This window comes from Desmodus rotundus, chromosome 2, assembly GCF_022682495.2.
Source record: "Desmodus rotundus isolate HL8 chromosome 2, HLdesRot8A.1, whole genome shotgun sequence".
Lineage (NCBI taxonomy): Eukaryota > Metazoa > Chordata > Mammalia > Chiroptera > Phyllostomidae > Desmodus > Desmodus rotundus.
Window position 1 is genome coordinate 161,194,932 of NC_071388.1, and position 24,706 is coordinate 161,219,637.

Genomic DNA, 24,706 nt, shown 5'->3' on the forward strand with positions numbered 1-24,706 from the left:
GAATATGCAAATTCTCAGGCCCTACCCCAGACTTGTTAAATCAGAATCTCTAGCAGTGGGACACAGGACTCTCTTAACAAGCCCTCCAGATGGTTCTCTCAGGCTTGAGAACCACTACTCTAACATCTTATAACTATTTCCATTGGCTACAGTGAAGCATTGGCAAGTATGGAGCATGTGGTGGCAACAACACTGTGAGCACCCCTGGTAACTGCAGGGTGTGCGTTCCAGTGAACAGGCTCCTTTGGCCAACTCTTTGAGTCCAAGGGTTCGTCTTCAGTAGATTTTGTTTTTAAATATCCAGAGCTCACAAGGCATAGTTTCTTCCCATTACCACTCATAATTGTTGGTTCAATTCTTCCTGGTAGAAGGGATGTTTACGACACCCTCCATAATGTCCCAAGATTTGTGCCAGCCTGAATGTCTACTGCTCGCTCCCCTGTTACAGCCATTTCCTTGAAGTCATCTTGAGCTGCTTAAAAAAATCTAACATCCAACATGATACTCTTCTATGTTTCTTTATGGCAGAACGATGTTCTTTTGCCTATAGGTCACAATTATTTACCGGAACTCACCAGAAAACGGTATTGGAGATTGCAAGCACACTTACTTCAGGATAACACAGTAGAACAAACACTTAATACAGAGAGCTGAAGCTCACTGGCTAGGACTGTGTGATGTTGTTATTACATCACACAGTAATGTCTTATTTTGACATTTGATAATAGAGTTTGGTAATAGACTCCTAGATAGATAGAGATAATTTTTTAGGGAAAGTATTTTTTTAATTTTATTGTATGGTATATTTATATTAAATACTGGGAAACCAATCCTGTAAATTTGATGCTTATAATGCTTTAGCCAATGAGAGCACGATGATATCAAGGTAAGTGAATGCTTTTAAGACAAATAACATTCTAATGAATCAGCATGCATGGGGTAGTGTTAAATGAAGTCGATGGGTATGTTAAACAATAAATGCTATCTTGTGATTTAATCTTCATGGTATTTCATATATTCTGTGTTTCAATATATTCTTTTTAAAGCCCCATATGCAAGAGCAAACATTTAGAACAGTGGATCTGAATCCTGAATGTGCATCAGAATGAACTTTAAGCTTGTTAAAAATACAAATTCCCTGGATTCCAAGAGATTTTTATATTGGTAGGTCTGAGGTGGAGCCCAGGAACCTGTTTTTAACAAGCATTCCAGGTAATTCTTGTGCAGGTCATCCTTACCCTTCATTTTGAGGAACGCTGAAAGGCCAACTCAGGAAGAGGAGGGGACTCCCAGCCAAGACGGAAGTGTAGGTAGATATACTTTGCCTCCTCGCACAACCAAAAGAAGGACAACAACAAATTTAAAAACAGAAAATAACTAGAACTGCCAGAAAATTGAACTGTATGGAAGTTAGACAACCAAGGAGTTAAAGAAGAAACATTCATCCAGACCGGTAGGAGGGTGAAGATGGGCAGCCGGGGCAGAGAGGACTTGCAGCAAGTCGGTAGCTGTGGAACCAGGTGGGTGAGGTGGTGACTGGTGGAGTGGGCAGTCCCACACTTGTGTGCAGATAAACCAGGAGGAACAACTGGGGAGCAAGACAGATAGAGCAACCCAGGGTTCCAGCATGGGGAAATAAAGTCTCAAAGCCTCTGGCTATAAAAGCTGATGGGAATTGCAGTGGGGGGAGAAACTCCCAGCCTCACAAGAGAGTTTGTTGGAGAGACCCACAGGGTCCTAGAACATACATAAACCCACCAACCCAGGAATCAGCACCAGAAGGGCCCAATTAACTTGTGGGTAGTAGGGAAAGTGACTGAAAGTGAGGTGAGAGCCGAGCAAGCGGCATTGTTCCCTCTTAGACCCCCTCCCCTATATACAGTGACACAATGCAGTGACATGGGTTGCCCGGCCCTGGCGAATACCTAAGGCTCTGCCCCTTACTACATAACAGGTGCGCTGAGACAAAGAAATATGGCCCAAATGAAAACAGATCAAAGCTCCAAAAATACAACCAAGCGATGAAAAGGTAGCTAACCTATCAGATGCAGAGTTCAAATCACTGGTAATCAGGATGCTCACAGAAATGATTGAGTATGGTTGCAAAATAGAGGATGAAGTGAAGGCTATGCAAAGTGAAATAAAGGAAAATGTACAGGGAACCAACAGTGTAGGGAAGGAAAACAGGACTCAAATTAACAATTTCGAGCAGAAGGAAAAAGTAAACATTCAACCAGAACAAAATGAAAAAACAAGAATTCAAAAAATGAGGAGACGCTTAGGAACCTCTAGGATGACTTTAAATGTTGCAACATCTGAATCATAGAGGTGCCAGAAGGAGAAGAGGAAGAGCAAGAAATTGAAAACTTATTTGAAAAAATAATGGAAACAAAGTTCCCCAAATTGGCAAAGGAAATAGATTTCCAGGAAGTCCAGGAAGATCAGACTCTCAAAGAAGTTGGACCCAAGGAAGCACACACCACGGAACATCATAATTACATTACCCAAAATGAAAGATAAGGAGAGAATCTTCAAAGTGGCAAGAGAAAAGGAGACAGCTACCTACAAAGGAGTTCCCATAAGACTCTCAGCTGATTTCTCAAAAGAAACCTTGCAGTCAAGAAGGGTCTGGAAAGACTTATTCCAAGTTATGAAAGGCAAGGATGCAAGGACCTACATCCAAGGTTACCTACATCCAGCAAAGCTATCATTTAGAATGGAAGGGCAGATAAAGTGCTTCCCAGATAAGGTCAAGTTAAAGGAGTTCATCATTGCCAAGCCCTTATTATATGAAATGTTAAAGGGACTTATCTAAGAAAAAAAAGATGAGCAAAAATATGAACAGTAAAATGACAACAAACTCACAGCTGTCAACAACCGAATCTAAAAAAGACAAAAACAAACCAAGCAAACAACTAGAACAGGAATGGAATTACAGAAATGGAGATCACATGGAGGGTTATCAGTAGGGAGGGGGAGAGAGGGGAAAAGGTACAGGGAATAAGAAGTATAAATGGTAGGTACAAAATAGACAGGGGGAGGTTAAGAATAGTATAGGAAATGGAGAAGCCAAAGAACTTATATGTACGACCCATGGACATGAACTAAGGAGGTGGGGGGTCCTGGGGGGGGGCAGTGCAGGGCAGAGAGGAAAAAGGGGAGAAAAAATGGGACTGTAATAACATAATCAATAAAATATATTTAAAAAATGACTAGAAACAAAAAAAGATTTTGTAGTAACTTATGTAAACCTACACAAAATTGCTAGCACAGGCCCTGGCACATTTTATTGTATATGATTATTAAAATAAAATTATGTGATTATGCACAAAAAAAGGAAAAGGAGGAAAATGCATGAGTGTGAGATGGTAAAGTTCACAGGAATTGTACCTGTTTTGGAACCGTGTAATGCACTATTTCAAGCTTTTGAATAGCACATATATTCTGCCTAGTTTTAGAGTTATTTGTGTATTTGCCTTAGTTTCCCCAAAGACTGTAAGCTCCCTGAAATATAGGAATTATGTGGCATACTCACCTTTGTATATTCAGCTGGGTTTACCCTGGGCCTTCTCATTATTGAGAAGGTGCTCAGTAATACCTGTCAAATGAAGGAAGGCAATAAGGGTAGAAATGAAATTTAAAGAGTGTGATTGAAACAGTCAGAGAGAGTTTAGTTTTAGCCCCTTATACCCACCAGCTGTGAGACCTTTGCGTCTCGTCATCATCTCTCAGTGCCCGAGTCCAGCTTTTGTAACATGAGTGATAAGTTTCTTCTTCTTTCATAGGGCTGCTGAGGGGTTAAAAATGAGGTAATATATGAGAAAATGCTTTAAAATTGTAAAACCACTTATTTCAATTTTTTAAAATATGACTGTCATTTTGCTCTAACTCCGTTTCTCCTGTGAATGAGTGCTAGGTTGTATAACTGAGGCAAAGAACACAAACTTTACTTCTGGCCATTATGGAAAAGCAAATGCTATTATTTGGAATTTAAAAGAACCACATGGCTTTTCCAACTTCCAGGACAGTCAATAATAAATTAAATACTAAAAATTTATAATATGAATGGAAGAGATACCCCACAGATAATGAAGGGAGATACACAGGAGAGTGAAGTAACTATTCACACTGCAGTTTTGACTCTGAGATGGGCACTTTCAGAAGTCTGCAGGTGTTTAGTGAAATGACCTCTGAATTTTAGAGGCGTCCTCGAGATCACTTAAAAGGCAGCAGGTGTTTGATGAGATGAGAAGTGCAAGTATGTAGCATTTCTTTAAAAAACTCAAGGTGGGTATTATGACTATCCCTCAAGCTGTCAAGAACTGAAGAACTGAGAGAAATTAGATCACCTACAAGTGGCAACATGCCCGGGTGGGGTGGTAATGTCTGGGCCAGGCCTAGAGCCAGTCCATAGCTCAATGCGGAAAATAAGGACAATGTACGTACAGTGAGTTTTCCATGAAGCTGTATTTACTCAATTGAGCCTACTGTGTTTTATTCTAAGATTTGGTATTTCCTTGTTTTGGCCTTTTTAAAATGTCTTTGCTTTTACAAAATGTCAGTATATTTTTAAACTGGGAAATGAAAAGTTGACAATGATATTATGACTCTCCATTCAAATTTATTTGCTCAGCCTTAAGTTTGAATTCTACATCGATTCAAGGCAAGTGGCTTCAATCAAATTTCTGATCCATTCAGACTTTGATTTCTCCATGTGTAAAGTCACAAAGATTTACAATAACATGTGCAATGATACCTGCAAAGACCTTAGCACAATTTGTTGTACATAGTAGGTGATTAATAAACAGTGGTGGTTAGATGAAGAATCAAGGCAATACATGGGGGTTGCCATCTAGATAAGTAAATCTGATAGAATGTTGATGGAATAAATTTGTGTTTTCACTCGTTTGATATTTCTTTTCATTTATTCCGTGGCCTCATTTGGGACCTATCCACACCTTTGTTCCGAGAGTAATTCTCAGCAGAAAGCATTACGGCACTTTCCCTCTCATGCATACAGCCAACCTGAGAGCCCTGGGTCAGTCGGTAGGAGCACTCCAGAATCAGTGATAGAGTGGGGTTGTACCTACTGGCTGAAGTTCCTCTTGAATCTACAATTTAAACGCACACTCTTGGTTCTAGGACTAGTAGTTCCCTCCTGTGTAATGTGTATCTTTGCATTTCCAATGCTTAAATCATAATCAGTGTTTGTTGATGATTTGAATAGATGTAAAACAAGGAATACAATCGCTCCATAAAGCATCGAGGTTTCCTCAATTATCTATGTTTCCCAATTAACTGTCTGAAATAGACGGCATTCCAACAGGTAATCTTTAACTTACTTGCTAATAAGAAAGGCAGCAAACAGGAAAAGAATGGGAGTTCCTTATTACTAAAACACATTTAAGTCTCTGGTGGGTATAGTCTAGGTGTTCTGGCTGGCACCGTCCTCATCAAGATATAAGCTAAATTTCAGCTCACTGTGTAATAACATCCAGACTTGTTTCCCTAGGAATCTTTAGATTTCTATAATTAAATTTTATCAGACTCCTTTGAATGCACTGAAACATTTTTTCTGAATATGGCCTAGTCTGATGACGAGGGAATTAGGAAATAGAATGGAACTTTCATTGAATGCCTGACATATGCCAAATATTTTATGTATTTACTTAAGCTTTGTAACCATTTTGCAGTTGAGAGAACTAGAGATCAGAGGCCTTAAATAACTTTTCTGTGGTCTTATGGGGAGCATGTGGCAGGGCCAGGATTCAGTTCAGGGTTGTGTGTCCAGGGCTCATTCTGACTCTGTAACTTGTCATTTCCCCCTTTCTTTCCAGCAAATGTGAAAGACACATGAAACAGACTTTAGCTAGAGGTGGGAGGGATGAAAAGAACTGAGTGCAGGTGTGGAGAAAAGTCACACTGCTTGTCTATCAGTAGTATGTGATTTGGCGCCTTAAGTCACCCAACTGTAAGGCCACAGAGTTGGACTAGATGACCTCTGAGTGGAGTGACCACATGGCCCAATTTGCCAGGACAGCCCTGATTTATACCAATTGCACCAAGGCAGTTATTAGCGCCCCCTTCCACTTTTAAAAGTGTCCCACTGTGGATCATGAATTCTAAGGCTGCCCTATATGTATGGCTGTTTCCAGGTCTCAATATCTATGATTTCAAGTTGAATCTAATAATTTATTTGCTGACTGAAGCAACATGGATTTTCACTTTCTAGGCCTGGGAAGTGTAAGGGACGGAAAGTCAGCACGTGAGGTGACTGCTGTCTGGAGTTGCTTTGTAGTTCCAGTAGGGATATTTGCCTGCTCTTACTGCTTCCCGTTGAAAGTGCACTGGCAAATCCCCTCCAGTCGGTTCGCTTCCAGTGAACACTAACAGTGGCTGCCACTCCCCGAGCACTTACAGAAGTCAGACTGAGTGCATCATCTTATTTACTGCACTTAGGAATGCTGCAAGATAGCCCACTTTCTACATGAGGAAACAGGCTCTGAGAAGTGACTTGCAAGTGAAGATGGAGCCAGGTCTTCCTAACCTGTCAACCATTATACTGTATTGAGACATGTACATAGGCCCCTCACACATACGCAGCTGATGATTTAAAAAATTATCAGGCCTCCTCAATTCCTATTGGCCTTTCCTAAATTTATCCACGTCAATGCTACTCTTTCTAATTTTATCTTCCACTGCTTACACCATCCATCTTCACCTTAGGGTAGAAACATCTGCCTCAAATAAACCATCGACAGATTCTGATGAAGAGACAGGTTCTCAGGAAAAAGAAACAACGCGTTAGAACGTAGATGCAATGACTATTTACTTACGTATACAGACCTCCTTCTTTCTTCTTCTTTTCTTTGAGAATGTCTTTCTTTACCAGAGTATAAAACAGAAAACAGACACTTGCTTTTCTGTCCATATTTACATAGACAATACTGAAATGAAAACCACCAGTTGACACTCATATCGTTCTGCTTTTATTTATTGTCTGGCTAACTTACAAAGAGGCAGATGTCTCAGTAGACTCTCCCTCCATTTAAACTATCCCGATAACACAGATACGAAAATGTGCATGTTTACATAGTGCAGTGGTATGAAAAACATCTTTTTCTGCCTTTACAGTCCCTGACTATAAACAGGGAAAAATTAACTTCATGCCAAAAATTTTGGGGCACTTTAACAATCATCCCATTTTTGCTACTAAGGTAACAAAATTTGTATTACAAGTTAAAATATAAAGGCCTAATAAGTTTTACAAATATGCAAATAATCTACTTAGACATAAAAAGTTGATTTCTTTCAAATCACAAAGTAAGGCACCATTGGATTAAACATTTTTTTCAGCTTTTACTAAATAAAATGCATAGTGAAATAAATACTGAACACTGAATTTTAATACTGTAATACATTTCCATATAAAATGATATGTGAATGTTAAAATACTGTATTGCATCTTGAATACATTTACCTGGAAGTTTTATGGAAAAAAAAAAACCACACATAAGCTCTGATTTCAGGGAAGAAAATTATTCATTTTTGTGATTTACCATAGTTAAAAATATTAGCATAGAACTTATTTAAAGTTTTGGATGCAATTAGGTTGCTAACTTTCAAGCAAGAGTATAAGTGTATTAATGAAACATTCACTTAAAAAACACATTCTAAAAACATCTCCCTTCTGGATGAACAGCAACTGTAAGCTGCGGCCCTGTCTCAAACTGTAGGATGGTACCTGCGGAGTTGGGGTAGGTAAGGAAATTGGCCATTCTTGCTCTCCCCTATAAAACTCCCACCCACTTTCCTCGGCCGAGACTTTTCTTTGCCATATTTGCCAGCAAGGCCCGTTTTCTGAGGTGGGTCATTAGGCTTTCCTGACAGGAGTTTTAATCAACAGTCGATTAAAGAATGATATCTGATTAAAGAGTCCAATAATAAAGTGATGCTGCTATGTTACCAAAATATGAACATTTTTTTGAAAATACTTTGCCAAGGTGGTTATACCTTTATATTTCTTGATTCTTTGGGTAAAGGCCCCCAAGTTCCTGAAAGACAAATGAATGGCAGAGGAGGGGGAAACCCAAGATCTGTAATGTGCTAAGCCTGGGACTTTGGCAAGACAAGGTATAAAAATACAATATACTCAATGGGTAATATCATAATTTATTAGACATCCCATTTACTAGAACTCTACGTTCATTTGCTTTTATATAAATGCAACAATTATTTCTTCTATAAATAGGAATGCTTCTTTCAAAATTTTCTTTGGATTGGTTTCTTGTTAGCATCTTCCAGTAATACATGAACCAGACACGGAAACCATGATACAAAGTTTACGTAGGTATATATATACATACATATGTGGCCATGTGGTTTAAAAAAAATAAGTAATGGTCATTTCAAACATAATCAACCGTATAAAATATCTAAATGGAAATATTTTTCTTCCAATTACATAGTTAGATTTAAAAGTCCTAGTGAAGTCTGTAAACAAAATCATACCAAAAAAGGCAAGGCTGGCTCTTCCCTGTGGTCCGTTTGGGAGCTTTATTTGCATAGATCCAAGGCAAATGATTCCTTTTCCTGGACAGTTTCAAATTCCCTCCGATTCTAGTAACAATCTCTCTCAACCTCATATGTATCAGATTTAGATTTTTACAGTTTTGCCCATCAACCAAAATCTGGCCTCTTTTTCTGTGTTTCTGATTTGCTACGTTTCCCCTCTGCTACTGCGCCTCCCCACCCCAAGGAGCAAGCTGGGAGGCCGCCTCAAATGCGCAAGGCAGAAGTGCAGCTGACAGGTGAGCTCCAGGCAGCTGGTTTGGAGCCTGGAAGCCCCAACAAGCTTTCCGTTCCTTCCCAATGGCTTTATTCCACGTGACTGTGAATCCTGTTAGACCAATTTCTGATCTTGATACTCTGAAGCAACACTTGTATACAGGTATTAAGGGAAGAGAGAAAATAAGGGACAAAATCTAAGGTCAAGCTGTCTGCCAGACATGGTGTTGGGTCCTAACTTTATTCTTAGTTACTTCTTGAATTGCTAAAGCTCATCTTTCATTTTTTGTTTTTTAAACAAGAGGTTTTGTGCTATCCTCTGTCTTCCAGATCTGCACTGTCCAATATGGCAGCCACCAGCCGCATGTGGCCGCTGAGCCCTTGAAATGTGACGAGTCCAAATAGAGATGTGCTTTAAGTGCAAACCACAAAACCAGATTTTGAAACTTAGTACCAAATAAAAAATAATGTAAAATACCTCATTAATAATTATTATTTTAATTGCAGGCCAGATGGTATTTTGGATAAAATATATTAAAATTAATTTCACCTATTTCTTTTTTAATGTGGCTACTAGAGATATTTAAATTGTATATGTGGCTCACACTATATTTCTATTGGACAGCTCTGTCCTAGAGCCTACCTCGGACTGCCACAGATTATAATCTACAACCACAAAAATTTCACGTGAGCCCTGCTCAGCAACTTGCTTAGGTGGCCCGTGGTTCATGGAAGCAGACAGGAGGCCAAGCATGCAAAAAAGGCATGGAAGCAAGCAGCTCTCAGGGACTTTAATATTATCTGTAGCAAATTTACGATGAATGTTTGAATTTGGTTGGTCGAAACCTGGGACACAATTCATCTCTGCCTACTTGCCAAGAAAGCCAGTGGACCCCTAAGTGGTACACACTGTTGGGCTGTAGCTGAAGCAAGCAATAGCTTTGAGAATATACACAATAAAAATCTAGGTGCATGTCTTTCTCGGATTCCCACCCCTCACACACATATTCCCATATCACCTTCCCTTCTTCCCTACTCCTTATATGAAGGGGACAAGGGAGGAGGGTGTACAACTCTTGATGGCGACAATAGAAGTCGCTCTGGGGCTCGGGTGGAGAAGAGCAGTCAAGGATCACCTCAGGGGGGGCGGCAGAGGTGGGGCACCCCTTTCTCTTCGGTTGGATCCACCTTGGTGAAGAAAATAGACAAAAGATAAATTTTGGTTAGAAAGCTTGTGTTCTCACTGTAGGAACCCGGAAGTGTTTGCAAAGGTATACACAACCCTACACCCTATGCCTGGCACACGTGGGTGAGAAGCAAGTAAGGATCGGGACAAATGTTACTAGTGGATGATCCACCACTGGCTGCCAAGTACTTGCAACAAGTTAAGAAAGTTAAAAGAATTGTTTTTCTTCTTATCACAAACATGGTATGTGTTTATTATAGGTTTAGAAAAATAGATAAGTGAAAACAAAACAAAAAATTCACCCAAGCTTGCACCACCCAGAGATAACCAGAAAACACCAATTGTGTATTTTCTCTATATAAGCAGTTCCCTTGACTTCCAAAACTTGGATTATATATAGTCATTTGGAACATCTTTCAAAGTCATTACTCTTTATACATATCATTATTAATGACACACTGCATTCTATTATATAGGCATATTATGGTTTATTCATCTAATCCCCCTTTTTGGGGCATTTAGCATATTCTAATTTCTAACCAATGTGTTTTTTATAGTAGCCATCCTCACGGCTGTGACGTGGTATTCTGCTGTAGTTTTATTTGTATTTCCCTAATGATTAGTGATACTGAATATCTTTTCATGTGCTTATTGATCATCGGTAGATGTTCTTCAGAGAAAAGTCTATTCAAGTATTCAACCCATTTTAAAAATTGGGTTGTTTGTTTTTTGTTGTTGTTGTACCGGAGGAATTCTTTATATACTCTCATATTAATTCTTTATCAGCTATATGATTTACAAATATTTTTTCACATTTCAGGGGTTGCCTTTTCATTCTGTTGATAGTGTTCTTTTAAAAACTATACTTATTTGTGAGCTATCCAGGTTTAATCCATTCACAATTTTTGAAATTCATCTGTCCCACACGCACTTTTCCGAGGATCTTACCATTGTTAGGCACAGGGGCGGGGGCTCAGGTGCTTAAGCCTCCTCAGGGGCGCATGCCAACTGAGTGTGCCCGCTAGTGCGCTCTGAGACCCAGGCGGGCTGGCACCACCAGGCTCCTCAGCAGGCACCTTGACAGCAGCCCTTGTAGCCCACTTCAGGGTTTCTGAGATAGAAGCGAACCTCTGAGAAAGGAGAGGGGCAGAGGAAAACACTGGCATTCCATTACCTTGCCTGTTCCTCTTACCATCCCAACCAAGTCTTTTATTGGGCAGGCATCTGAGGAAAGACTCATCTGGATATAAACCAGCCATCTGTCATGGGGCCTGGGCCAGCAGCTGCCATACCACAACTGGTTAGCAAACAAGGGCTGGCCTCTGCACGGATTTCATTAGGTGGCCCTGCTCAGGGCTGTGGGCCTAGAGGCCAAGGTAGCTATAGGTGCGGAATAAAACCATTTGTCATACTTTATGTATTTTTTAGAGAGATTATCCATTATCAGTATAAAATATTAGAATACACAATGCTAGAACTTTAAAGTAAACCTACAAAAGGTTTTTGGGGGCAGTGGAAATAATTCACCAGTTCAAGAAAGAGTTTTAAGTGCCTACCATGTTTCAGCCTCTGTGACACTCGAGGAAGATGCAAGAGTGAGCAGGACATAGCTCCAGCCTGCGAACTTCACAAAGTCTTAAAGACAGGCGGATGGGGCGGGGAATGTGGTCAGCTATTCAATTAAAAATCTAGAGGGGCTGGGGAATATGATTCTGCTACTGACATGTATATAGGCATATACGTGCATATGTACACACATATATATACATATACATAGACACACACACACACACATACGGGTGGGCAAAAGAAAGTGCACTGTACCATTGTGACTCTTCAAAGTTAATAAAGCTATTTAACAATCGTAACCTGCATGTCTTTTTCCATACAAAGGACTGTAAACTCACTTTTGCCCACCCCTGCATATACATACATATATATAATATTTACAGTAGTTAAGAACGCATATAAGAAATCAGGAAGACATACTTAGAGTCCTAAAAGGGAAGAAAAACAAGCTGTACTCCTATCAGCTAGAAGCCCTGCTTATGACATAATCACACATGGACGCAGAGGTATTTGTCCCATGTGACGCCTGCCACCACCTCCTCTATGATAGTTTTCACTATAGTTACACCTTTTTTATCAGGCATCCTCTAGGAATACATCATTCCACATAAATGAGTTTTCCCAGAAATTAAACTTCTTTTGAAAAAAATTCTATTTATTTATTTTTAGAGAGAAGGGAAGGGCAGGAGAAACAGAGAGAGAAACATCGATGTGCAAGAGATACATCGATTGGTTGTTTCTCACGTGCCCCCCACGAGGGACCCAGCCCGAAACCCAGGCATGTGCCCTGACTGGGGATCGAACCAGTGACCTTTCTGTTCGCAGGCAAGTGCTCAATCCACTGAGCCACACCAGCCACGGGTAAACTTCTTCTTTTAAGCAGCAATATTCCATCTATTTCTGTCATTTGTTCATGGAAATTTTCCTAAAATATTTCTGAATTCTTTGAAATCTTCAACAGAGGCACAAAGCACAACTTGACCCATCCTTGGTGACCTGTGCTGTGCTGCAGTACATAGCACAGCTCTGTGTCCCCATCTCCCCTTCCTGCCACCTATCAGTCTCCCTGAAGCCCAGAATTTTGCTTCTAACCAGCCTCAAGTTCAGTTGATACTAATCTGCTCTGAGGTTGGGAACAAACTGAGAATTAAGAACTGTGTACCAAGAAAGTTGGCAGGCTCTCGGGATGTGTACGGAGCTCTGCCTAGGGAGCGAGGACAAGGCTTGGGACACAAGGGCAGGTGTGTGACACGCTCAAACACCTTTTCTCCACACACTTCTGCTTTGGGAGTTTGTTTCTGAAGCTAAGGCTCTTACAAGTTATCAGTGATATATGTTTATTTCATGATAATTCTTTCTTAGTTCTATGCATTTATTATTGTAAAATATTAGTTTTTCCATTTCCTCTTCTTGTTCACATTCTTTTCCAATGGTGGAAAAGTGATTCACTTCTTATGGTAACATTACATTTATTAGGCAAAAACCCCCAGAAACAACTTAAGTGTCTAATAATAGTAAACTAAGTTATTAAATGCTGACTTGATGGAAACTGGCATAATAAAAACCATGTGATAAAATAGGGAACTGTTTACTAAGCAATGTTATATAAACTTCACCACCAAAAAACTGTACTCTATAATTATAACCATATAAATTAATCAGAATTCAATGGATAAAAATTAGATAAGAACATTATAAAATGAAAATATCTGTATGTGGAGATATTATGGGCTCACTGAAAATGTCTGTACAATGCTCTGTAAAGCGATGATTATATATATTTAAAAGATCAAGGCAGTTACAGTCAGTTTTTGTTATAATTAAATATGACATGTGCCAGTCTCAAAACTAGTAGGAATAGAAAGAAGATGGTTTTGTTTGTGCCATCTGAGGAAGATCAAAATGGGGGAAGATTCTCTAAATAAGCGAAATGATAAAATTTAATCTACTAGCACCCCAAAAGTATTTTGGGCTTGTAATGACACATTAAAATAATCTCTTCTCATATGCATTCTGGGTTACCTCCGTTTTCCTCACTGGCTGCAGAAGGGGAGTTTACCAGAATTCAGATGGCTTCAAATCCAGAAGTGGCTTCGCTAAAGTCTCCCCACTCCGGGCAAGAGGATTGGATTTCCCGTGCACCCCCCAGTTCTCTATAACCCAGGCTACTCAAGTGAGAATCTGCCAAAAGCCCTTGCAGAAATACTCACTCCGGCTTTCATTTCTCGCCAATTTACTGGGATATGTTTTGGTTGTTGGCACGTATGGCTCCGGAGCTGGCAAATCAGAAACTGGATGGAAGTAGAACCTGCTTTCCCACTCATCTGAGGGAGAGACAAACGGTATCTTCAGTAACAGACAGTCTACTATGAAAAGATGTAATGAAAGGTGTATCATGAAATAGAACTGAAGAGACAACTTCTAGGTTTATGTCTAGAAGTTAAGAAAAAAGCAGGAAGTGCTAGACGTGTCACTGATATCTCACATCAATAAAATATCTCACATCAATCAAACCAAGGCCAGACCCAAGTGATTTTGATTAGAGTGACTGGGACCCAGCCAGTCCCTCTCAGGAGCTGAGGGCTAAGGCTTGGACACCTTTCTTAATTATTTCTCCTACTAGTGGAAGGAATCCCTGGGGCCCTCTGATACACAGAGGCAGAGGTAAGCTGCTTAATATCTGCAGGCCATTGTGCCTCTATCTACAGCAAACTGTTTAGAAAGATAGGCAATGAAGTAAGCTATAAAAACGTTTCTTTTTAGAATTATGGCATCTCTAGAAAGTTAACCAAAATGAGACTCAAACAAGGAACAGAGAAACATAATCTGCCTTTTTGAAAAGTGGAGAAGGGGGCATTACTATTTTTAATTTGAAGTCATGGTGGGCCCTAAAATGGTTCTATCAGTGATTTTCAACCGGTGTGCTGCAAGAATTTTTAAAACATGCAGTATCTGACTATTTAATCAGGGGCACTGACCTCTTTTCCCTTAGGTTGTCAAATAAAAAATAGCACAACAATAGCCATTCAGTGTGAATGAATCAAAATTAAACCTAATTTTTTAAATCAGATCGGCCTAAAATATGGGTTGTGGTATGCTGCAGAATTTTAGTAATTAGTTTGTATGTGCCATGATATGAAAAAGGTTGAAAATCACTGAGCAGCGTGATAAGGAGGGTCTTGCAAAGAATATATGTAAACATACTAACAAAAGCAAACAAATTTCTCATTCAACTGCTGCTCGATAGCTCGTGTTTCCAAGGACCTGGGACCACACCTCACCTTCACATGAAGAGTCTTGGAAGCCATTTCTAATTGACGTTGATGGTGGAGGTGGAGGAGGGGCCCCAGCACCAGGCCTGTCTGGAGGAAGGGGAGGCCGGGGCCCAGCCCTTGCACTGTCTACACCTCCTCTGGACGGCAACTGCGGGGTGGCAGGCAGGGCCCTAGACGTGCTGCCATTTCTGTTTATTGGAGGAGGCGGTGGGAGAGGGCCTGGAGCAAAAGAAAAGACAACAATTAAGGGCAATACCTTACCATGGCCATCACCAACGTGCAATTATTGAGTGCCTGACGGATACATGCCCTTTTACTAGAGAACATGGAGAAATGGTGGAGACTTCCTAGGAGATTCAGACGAGAAAGGAGTAGGCACATGCAAACTCAGAAATGCTCATGTGTACACGCAGGTGTGAAACGAGTGCATATTGGGAGCTGAATGGCTGTTTGGGCTCTGAGTTAGTATTGAGATTGGAGATGAGGGTTAAATCGAGAACAGGTGATAATCTGTTTATACTGACAACCTACATACATACTTAAAACACATTTTCATATCCTTTTAAACAGCTGTTGAACTAATTACTGTGACATACTTATTAAATGCTGTTTTATAAAAGAATTTTTAAAAGTAGATAGTTAAGTTGTTTTAGATCTTCAGAGGAATTAAGTTCTTTAAATCCACAGCACTATTGCTAATTCCACAGGCATGTTTCTGTGAAGCACACAATCTGTTTCTAGACAGAAGTGGGATCCGGAAACTCAGTGTTAGTCATCCTGAGAAGAGTAGAAGTTCCTTCTTGGTTCTTCCTCTTTTGGTGTGTGTGTGTGTGTGTGTGTGTGTGCGCGCATTTTAAAAAGCCTGAAGGAATACACAAAAATATTATCAACGATCATTTCTGGGTGGTGGTGGTGGCAGGATTATAGATGGTATTTATTTTCGTCCTACTTTTCCGTACTTTCTTATTCTCTAATACCAGGGAGTGACAAATAGCTAATCGATGGGCATGGTTATAAATGCTGCTGGCACAGGATCCTGACCCTGAGCAGGCTGCTTACCCCACGGAGCTTGGGTTCCTCTCTACAAAGAGCACCAAAGAGTCACCTTTCCCATAGCACTACTGCCAGGAATACTTAGTCAAAAGCAAATAAGAAGGGCTACATAAGTATTTGAAACCACTTCTTAAAAAAATGCAGTCGTATGGTACAATCAGAAATTTTTAAGTTCCTAGAAAATAATTCAAAGTATATTATTTTTGATAATACACAGGAACCTATCTTGCTTTTCCCATTCTCCAAATGCAGAGGCTATTTGGGTCACGAATAAATTTAAAAAAAGAAAGAAAAGGGAACTTAAGCATTTTTTCACGTAAACCAAAATGACCTTAGTAACTATTCCTGATCTTCAGCAGTGTACTCCACTTGCCAGAGGCTGACATTTTATGTAACACAATGTCTTGAATTGCTATAAATATAATCTCTTGTTAATTGCAGATTCAGAATCCAACTAGAGGACCTTAAAAGGAACGACTTGCCCATCACAGACAGCTGGGCCTGGAAGTCCTGGCTCAGACACTTGGTGAAGGCAGGAGGCATGCCCTGCCCTGGTGGGTCTCTCACGGTGTCTTACTTATTGTCCCATCTGCTTGTCACTCCGGAGTCACTGGCTGGAGTCCCAGTCAGTAGGAGTAGATTTATTATGGTGAGGAGTGTCTCTCATGCTGTGGGCTTAACCTCACTGGTACTCCCACCACATAACTGTCACCCAATGTCAACTAGACTTCCAATGTTCTTGGGCCTGGTACTACATAACTTGATCGACTGGATCTTTCCCTCTTTAAGTGACTGTTCATGTTCCTTCTTCTCCAACATTCCGGCCCTCTCCTCCAAACCTGGGCAAGCATAACAGAACACATTTCTATTTCCCACTGGCAGCACAGTAATAAAAGTGGTCATTGATGATGGGAAATAAGATAATCACTACACACCCTTATCTCATTTGATTTTTACAACAGCCCTGAGAGGTGTGGAGACAGCAGAAGCCCCGGAAGTGTTGGAAAGTTAAAAAGACCAAGTCAGTTAGCTAATGAGAGGAAGAACCAAGATTTGATTACAAATATGTCAAATTCGAAAGCCCATTCTCCCAACAATGAAGATGAGCCATCTCTCAAAATCCAGGTGGCACCAGATGACCTGTCATACGTTCCTTGTGGGGATGTATGTTGGTAGGAATTTTCTAGAGGCCAGTTTGGCAGTACCTATAAATCCATAGATTACTGTGCATAATCATGACCTAGAAATTCCATTTCTAGGCATTCACCTGGAGGAAATACATAGAGAAGTGCATAAATGTTTGACTATAAGAATGTATTCCTGCATTATCAGCAAAAGCAAAAATCTGGAGATGTCTTATATAACCAAGTGAGGAATTAAGTAACCAAGGTATTTTGGAGGAGTTAATATTATGCAGTCACTAAAAGTCAGATTGTGTCATATCAGGATATGTTAACAATATATTAAGTAGAAAGCAAATTGCCAACCAATGTTTGTAGTGTGATACTAACTTCGTAAACGTGTGTATATGTGTATATGTATTTTGTGTGTGTGTGTATGTGCATTTTAAAAAGCCTGAAAGAATACACAAAAACATTATCAATCATCATTTCTGGATGGTGGTGGTGGCAGGACTATAGATGATATCTATTTTCATCCTACTTTTCTGTACTTTCTTATTCTATAATAAACAGGTATGACTTGTATAATGAAAAGGAACAAAAATGTTACAATTATGTCCCTGCCTACCCTATTTGGAGGAAGATTTACTAATCTGTTGATTCACCTATTTAGTAGAGCCATGCAAACAGCTCCTCAGCCACTTTAGGGAAAAATCCATAGCTTTTGTGCACAAAGAAAACACTGCGTTTCATTCATCTGACTACTTATTAACTCACTGAAGAATACTTAATGAGATGGCGCACGTCAGGGGCTGGACTGGAGGGACTGGTGACTTTCTACGTTTGTGGCCCACTCTCCGTGGCAGGACAGTGTGCGGCAGTGTTTCTCAAACGATTCTGCACCTTATAGTCCCTGGGACATTACAATCCCGATGTCCCGTCTAAAACCCAGAGCAACAAAATCAGAAACCCTGGGAAGGGCCCGTCGTGGTTTTTAAAGCTCCCCAGGGGTTCCAGTATGGGGTCAAGTTTGAGGACTACTGGTTTAAAGAATGGTGTTTATTAGGTTCCTGAGGTCACCGGGTCAAAGGTCAGTTAACTTCGCAGGGAGAAAAAAAATACCCTATTTCCAAACATCTTGTATGCATAAGGTTAAAATTTAAAAGTAGTTTAGTTTCTCTGACTCCATCAATAGCCGTCAATAATTAATAGAGTACAAACCCTGGGGAATCTGCACATTTCATTTCATATTTTGAAAGTAATTATTCCCTCACATTCAGGTTCCCCAACCCTGGGCAGGGGCCACAGATGTGCTCCCGCAGGTGCTTCGATGCATGAAACAGCACGCATAGCTCCAGTTGGTACTTTCGAGCGTTTCTGTGAAGCGAAGGCCTGTACTTTTATCTGATTCTCCAAGGGGTCTAAGTGTCAGAGATGTCAACAGACAGCAAAGCGGGTGCTAACATGTCTTTAACAAGCAGGGCAGTGGCCCGAAAGCTTGACAAGAGAGAAGTGCAGGAGAAGCTCATTAGCTCTGAAATAACTGCCCTTTTTGTTGAAATAACGGGGCCCTCCTACAGGCGATGGGAATTTAGTTCCCTAATTAAGACATCTGAAATCCCTTTAGGGAGGCAGGGTTGTAAACTGGTGACTTGGATGATGAAATGCTAGCCTCTTCTCTATTACGTAGTTTGTGATCATTGAACTTTATCAGTTCCTCGGTCTCCTCATCTCTGACACAGAGGGAAATGTCAGTCGCTTCCTCAGCATTTTACATGAGGTCAGGATGAAATCACGCAGCGCTAGGTGTCAGGTAACAGATGAAAGCATTTTGAGGGGTCACTTGAGCTTCCTGTCGGACTCTGTGTATGACCATTAGTGACATGTGGGCAGGCTGGGTTTCAGGGAGACAACCCAGCCCGTGTCTTGCCATACCTGATCTGCCTGGCGGGTCCCTCACTGGAGGAGGGGGTCTCTCACTGGGCGGGGGAGGAAGAGGGCCCGAACGTCCAGGTGAAGGTAAGGGAGGTGCAGATGAAGATAAGGACAAGTTCCGCTGTGGGAGCCTTGGGATTTCATCACTGCCACTGGAACCTGGAGTCAGGTGGGGAGGGCCAGGCCTGCTGGGGGGCGGGGGCGGAGGTGGGGCCTGTGACAAGGAGGAAGGCCGTGGGGTGGAAGGCACTGGGGGTTTGCTGTTCTGGGGGAGTGGAGGTGGGATGGCTTCCCTGTGGATGGAGGGCCTGTTGCCCATTGGGGGAGGAGGTGGAGGGGGCTTGTCATCCAAGGCCCTGCCCGGGGTAGGGGGCAGAGGAGGCCTGTTGGAGGATGAGGCTGAGGGGGTCTGACGGATGGAGCCTCCTCCAAAAGCAGCACCTCGGTTTCCGGGGAAAGGGGGAGGAGTCGGCCCAGGGCCAGGTTGCCTGGGGTTCCCTGGCACTGGCAGGGACCCCCGGTTGTGCAGACTTGACTGAATGGGTCTTGGCGTATTAGGTACTGGAGGGGGCACATTATCGGGCTTCGAGCCCACATCAGGCCTCGGGGGAGGCATTCGGTTCCTCTGGGGCTCTGGGGGTCCGCTTCTCTGGCCCGGAGAAGGTACGGGGAACCTCCCCAGGCCACTTGGGGGTGAGAAAGGTTTGGCAGATGTGGCTCTTCCTCCTGGTGGCAAAATCGGGGGTCGGCTTCCTCCAGAATCTGAAGAACAGAGGGAAAAATTAAGTTCAAAAATTAGGAATCTTAAAAGAAACCAGGGAACTAGAATATCTTTCCAGCTACTGCAAGTCCTTTCCTAGATGCTATAAATATAGGGAACCATTATTTATTTAAATCAGGTTTGTGCGGTCTTTCCCGGAGGAGGAGGAATAGATCACCATCCCTAGCCCTTGTACCTCTTAGGCCTAAAAAAATAACAGCCATTTAAGGTGAAAAGATTAGTTATCCCAGTATAAATCTTCACATGGAGGGGTTACCTAGTGCCTTCGAAGAGAAATTCTCAAGAGAAGGTGCAAAAGTATAATGGGAGAGTAATGACTGCAATAAGAAGGAACTAAGAAACAGAAAAAAAACCCAAACTGTCAAAGTTTAATTGAAAGAGTCAATGCCAATGGATGGACTTAATCTGCAAAGAAGTGAACCACGACACTCTAGGCAACGGACTGGCAGGTGCGAAGACCCTGACGTGGGAATGAGCTTCAGAGGAAGAAACCAAACTGCAAGGCCTGTGTGCCTGGGGCACAGTGAGCACGAGAATGCTGGCCACGGAACCTGGGTGGCCATCATGCAGGGGCCACCTGTGGGGCCTGCTCACAAAGAGCCTTGCAGGCCAGAGCAGTTCAGATTTTATCCAAGGCACAATGGCAGACATTTGGGTAGATGTATACACTGGAGTACTGTGAACTCTAGAATTTATTTTTTGACCTGAGTACTAGAAAAAAGATATATTGTCCTATGCTGTGGTATATTTCTATGACCCCAATGTGTAATAAGTTGTATTTTCCAGGTTCAGATTAAAACTGCAGTTACATCACATGGATAGAATCTATTACGTGGATAGTACTATGAACACATATACTTCTGGTATAGCATTTATGCACCGATTTGAATTCCATCTTCACTTAATTATTTTACTTCCAGTTGTCTTTTGCCTTGATTTCTTCACTTTTTGTTAAAGTACTAAATGTATGCATTTGTCGGCTACCACAAATCCTTTGGGTGGGTTTTAAATAAATAAATTAAAATTTAAATGCAGGTCTAGCAAGATAGAATCTCTCATATTACTGAGTCTCTTTCTAGATTTTGACCATCCAATGCTAAAATAGTCAGCTAACCCTGAGGATTCAGTGCCTTTATCTTTGTATCGATGTGAGAATTTCATACTTTTCCCAGTGAACACCTTACAAGATCACAGAATTAGAAATAAAATTCTTCTAACAATAACCATGAAAAAAAGAAAGTTCCATGGTACAATTTCATGAGCGTCTGCAATAGTCTGGAGAGCACCTCATGCCCTCTGTAAGGTTTTTATTTAGGCACAACCAGGTTCAACTTCCCCCTCTTCCGTCAGGCCCACAGGCAGTCCTGGGGGACTCATTTCCCAGGCTCCCTGCAGAGAAGACTTAGAATCACGGGTCCTGAAATGCCAAGTGTCTGTCACGCAATACACCTTTTTAGATTTAGTGAGATAGGTAATTCTATTCCACATGAATCTCCACAGTGTGTGTGAAAAGTGGCTCCCAAGTGTGTACTACACTGGACAGCTGAGTCAGGCTACCTCACAAGGAAAGCTGGATTTGCCAGGTCACCAGGCAGAGTTTCCAGGGGTGGCAAGTTCCATTTGTTCCTTTCTGTTCTTCCCACTCTAGCTCACCCTTTAGAAAAGTACAAAAAAGTACAAGTTACCCCAAGGGCAATGGACAAATATATAACGTCTCAGTGGAGCTGTCAGATACTGATTTAACTTTTAAAAGATGCTAAATAGAGTCTCTCTTATAAAACTGTTAACAATTTTGAGCAATCTAAAATGTTTTAAAGGGCACAGTGCCTAAGAGGGGATGCCAAGCCTCCGAACCACCAAACGCTGGTCTCCAGTAACCGAGAGAGAAGGAAACCCTCCTTACCATTATCCCTGTTGGCTGTGGATCTCAACTTCGGCATTCCGGCCTGGAACAGTCCTCCCAAACCATGTGGTCCACCTCCTCCAAAGCTGCCACCACCACCACCGCCACCACTTCCACCTCCACTGCCACCTCCTCCGCCAAATCCGCCACCTCCGCCAAAGCCACCACCACCGCCACCACCACCGGCTCCTTTAGGTTCTGCAGAGGAAGAAAACAGTCTTTACACAGGTTTGAAAACTCTGCAAGAGTACTTCACCAGTTCTAGCCCAAGTAAAGAATAATGGTAAAACCTGGACCCATGACAGACAACTGGAATTTCATTAACACGCGGGACAGTAAGGATTCACCCACCCTACCCAGGAAAGGAGGGGATTCTTTCCTCTCTGGGGCAGTCACTGGCCCAGTGGTGGAAGAAGCGATGACAGGGGGTGACTTGCTGCCAGACCCCCACTTGGCTACCTGCCATATGAGTTGATACCTATTTGCTAAATGTAAGGATCGTCAAAGAAAGTCTCAAGGGAGGGGAAGATGTGGTAAAAGGTGAGGAGAAAGGAAATAGTAAAAATTAAAAATTAAAAAAATAAAATATCTCGTAATTTTACTCCTTGGAAATAACCAATGTTTTAGTATATTTTTTTCCCTTGCCAGTATCTTTTCATTTATATACATATTTTTCCTAAAATTAAGACTAAAATTCACTGGACAGTTTTTAGCCAGCTTTTTTTCACTTAACACTATTGTTAGTATTTCCCAAGCCATTAAATATTCCTTAAAAGCATGAGTTTAAAGGACTGCATAGTGTTTTAGAACATGACCGTATCGTAATTTATTTAACCATCTACTTATTTAATGGTCTTTTAGGTTGATTTTAATTTTTTAATATCATTAAGCCCAACAGTAGGCTTTCACACTTTAAAAATTCTTTGCAATTTGAGACAGTGCAAAGATTTTGTTTTATTTTGCATTTATTTCCAAAATATTGTGAAAGCTTTTGAAATGGGCAAAGAATGGAAGAAAGAAAAAGATTACTAATTCTAGCTTTCTGTATTATTTCCCATTGCCTTTAAGCTATTTTACCACTCTGTACATTTTAGAAAAATGATAATAACACAGATAATATTTGTCCACAGAAATGCAAATTGGTTGTGTTCCGTGGAATGCAATTGATATTGACCCGTTCAGCGCCTATTTGCAAGTCACTTCAGCACTTACCTGCCTGGATATGGGTGGTGCTTTGAATTCTCTTTGGAACTGAGAACATCATACTGGTAACATTATTTCTCATTAATTAATAAGCAAAATAAAATCTTTGATATATGTTCATTTTATATCTGTATGAGAGCCATGATTATGCCCTCTTTAAAAAACTGTCTCATGTATGTATGTTTTCTGAGGTTAAGCATTGTTTAAAGTTCCACCCCTGGAAAGCCTTTGTTGAGTCTTTGATGAGTGTTACATGATATCTACAGATTAATCCAGGAGACCTGACAATTTATAATATTTAGACTTTATGGAAACATGGTTTATTTTCCATGTCTTCTGAGTTATTAAGTACAGTTTTGTAATTTTCTTGATACGGGTCACACAGGCCTTTTGTTAGGGTTACTTCGAATACATTTTTGTTTTTTAAAATTGTGAAAGGAATGTTTTTTTCCTACTAAATTTTGTTATTGGTTATTATTTCTGGCACCAGGAAATTTCATTTGCTATCTAATAAAACACTTTGCTATCTTTTTTAACTTAAAATTTACCAAAAAAGTTATCTTGGATTTTCTAGTAGACATATGATTTTCAAATAATAAAGGTTTTGCCTGCTCTTTTTAAATAGTTGTGTGTCTTATTTCTGTTTTATATAAGTTATAACTTCCATGACTGAACTTCCAGAATAATGTAAATTATTAATGTTGCTAAAGGAAAACATTTTGATTTTAATGAGAAGGCCTCTAATGTTTCAAAGTTACATGGTTTTTCTTATGTGCTATGAATTTATAGACTTTCTAACATTAAAAATGAGATAGACCATGGTTTTGGTGAATTTTTTAACATACATATTGAATTAGATTTCTTGATTTTATTTTTTAGTTAGTACTCTCTCATCTATGATCATAAGTGGTCGATCTATTGTAGGGTTTCTCACCCTTGGAACAACCGACATTTGGGTCAGGTAAATCTTTCTTGTGGGTGGCTGTCTTGTTCTCTGTGGAATGTTGACAGCATCCCTGACCTCTAGCCACTAGATGTCAGTGGGAACGTCCAGCTCACCAGTTGTGATGACTAAAAAAGCCTCCAGACATCGCCACAGGCCCCCTGACACACTGACATATAAGCCTTCTTTCTGTTCATATGCTGCTGGTGTCACACTGTGTAACACGGTTATGCCAGTCTCTCTGCCCCTACCAGGTAGCTTTCAGTCTCTTCCTGTGTTTGGGAATTCATACAGCTTTTGAATTAGCTGTTTCTTAAAATCTGAAAGAATTCACCGATAAAATCATCCAGCTCTAAAGTTTTTGGAGGGAAAGTAATATGATAAAGGTTACAACTTTTTCCTTGCTCATTGAGGCTTCATAGGGGAATATTGGTAAATTTATGCTTTTCTTAGAAAATTAATTTAAGATTTCAAAATAATTTTGCATATAACTTCATTGTGGCATCCTTAATTTAAAAAAATCTGCTTCAAATCTCTTAGTTTATCTGCTTCTTGAGTTCTAATTTTATTGATTTGTGTTTTCTTTTTTCTGGATTAGATTTATCATACCTTTGTCAGTTCTGTATCTTTTCTAGGTATAGAGCCTTTGGGATACTTATGGGAGCTCTGATAGAAGAAATTTGGAATTTTTACTGATTTCAATTATTGTCAGTAATCATTTATTAATGAATGATACATTTTGGAATGTTTCATTTTCATAGGACACCTTTAAATGGTGCTGAACATTCAAAGCGACCCATGCACTATCAGACAGCATCCATGAGTGGATCTTTCAGCAGAGAAGCTGAAGCAGTTAAAGACAGCTCACTGGCACAGGTCACTTAGTCATCAGACTGTAGAGCAAGGCTGACTTTGAGTGTTATGTCATGCATAACCACGGTCGACATTTT

The 24,706-nt window shown here is 40.6% G+C and overlaps 1 protein-coding gene across 4 annotated transcripts in view; it reads right to left on the reverse strand.

Moving 5' to 3' along the window:
* Positions 1 to 8,869: 8,869 nt before the first annotated feature.
* The window catches only part of WIPF1 (WAS/WASL interacting protein family member 1), a 118,824-nt gene continuing 102,987 nt past the window's right edge, over positions 8,870 to 24,706 (reverse strand). For all 4 annotated transcript variants that reach the window (XM_053918790.2, XM_045196284.3, XM_045196282.3 and 1 more), the window contains 5 exons: positions 21,611 to 21,808; positions 18,927 to 19,688; positions 14,824 to 15,036; positions 13,753 to 13,866; positions 8,870 to 9,975 (listed from right to left, as the gene is read on the reverse strand). In XM_053918790.2, coding sequence (XP_053774765.1) covers positions 9,920 to 9,975; positions 13,753 to 13,866; positions 14,824 to 15,036; positions 18,927 to 19,688; positions 21,611 to 21,808 — 1,343 coding nt within the window. In that variant the 3' untranslated portion in view covers positions 8,870 to 9,919. The remainder of the gene's footprint in view (positions 9,976 to 13,752; positions 13,867 to 14,823; positions 15,037 to 18,926; positions 19,689 to 21,610; positions 21,809 to 24,706) is intronic.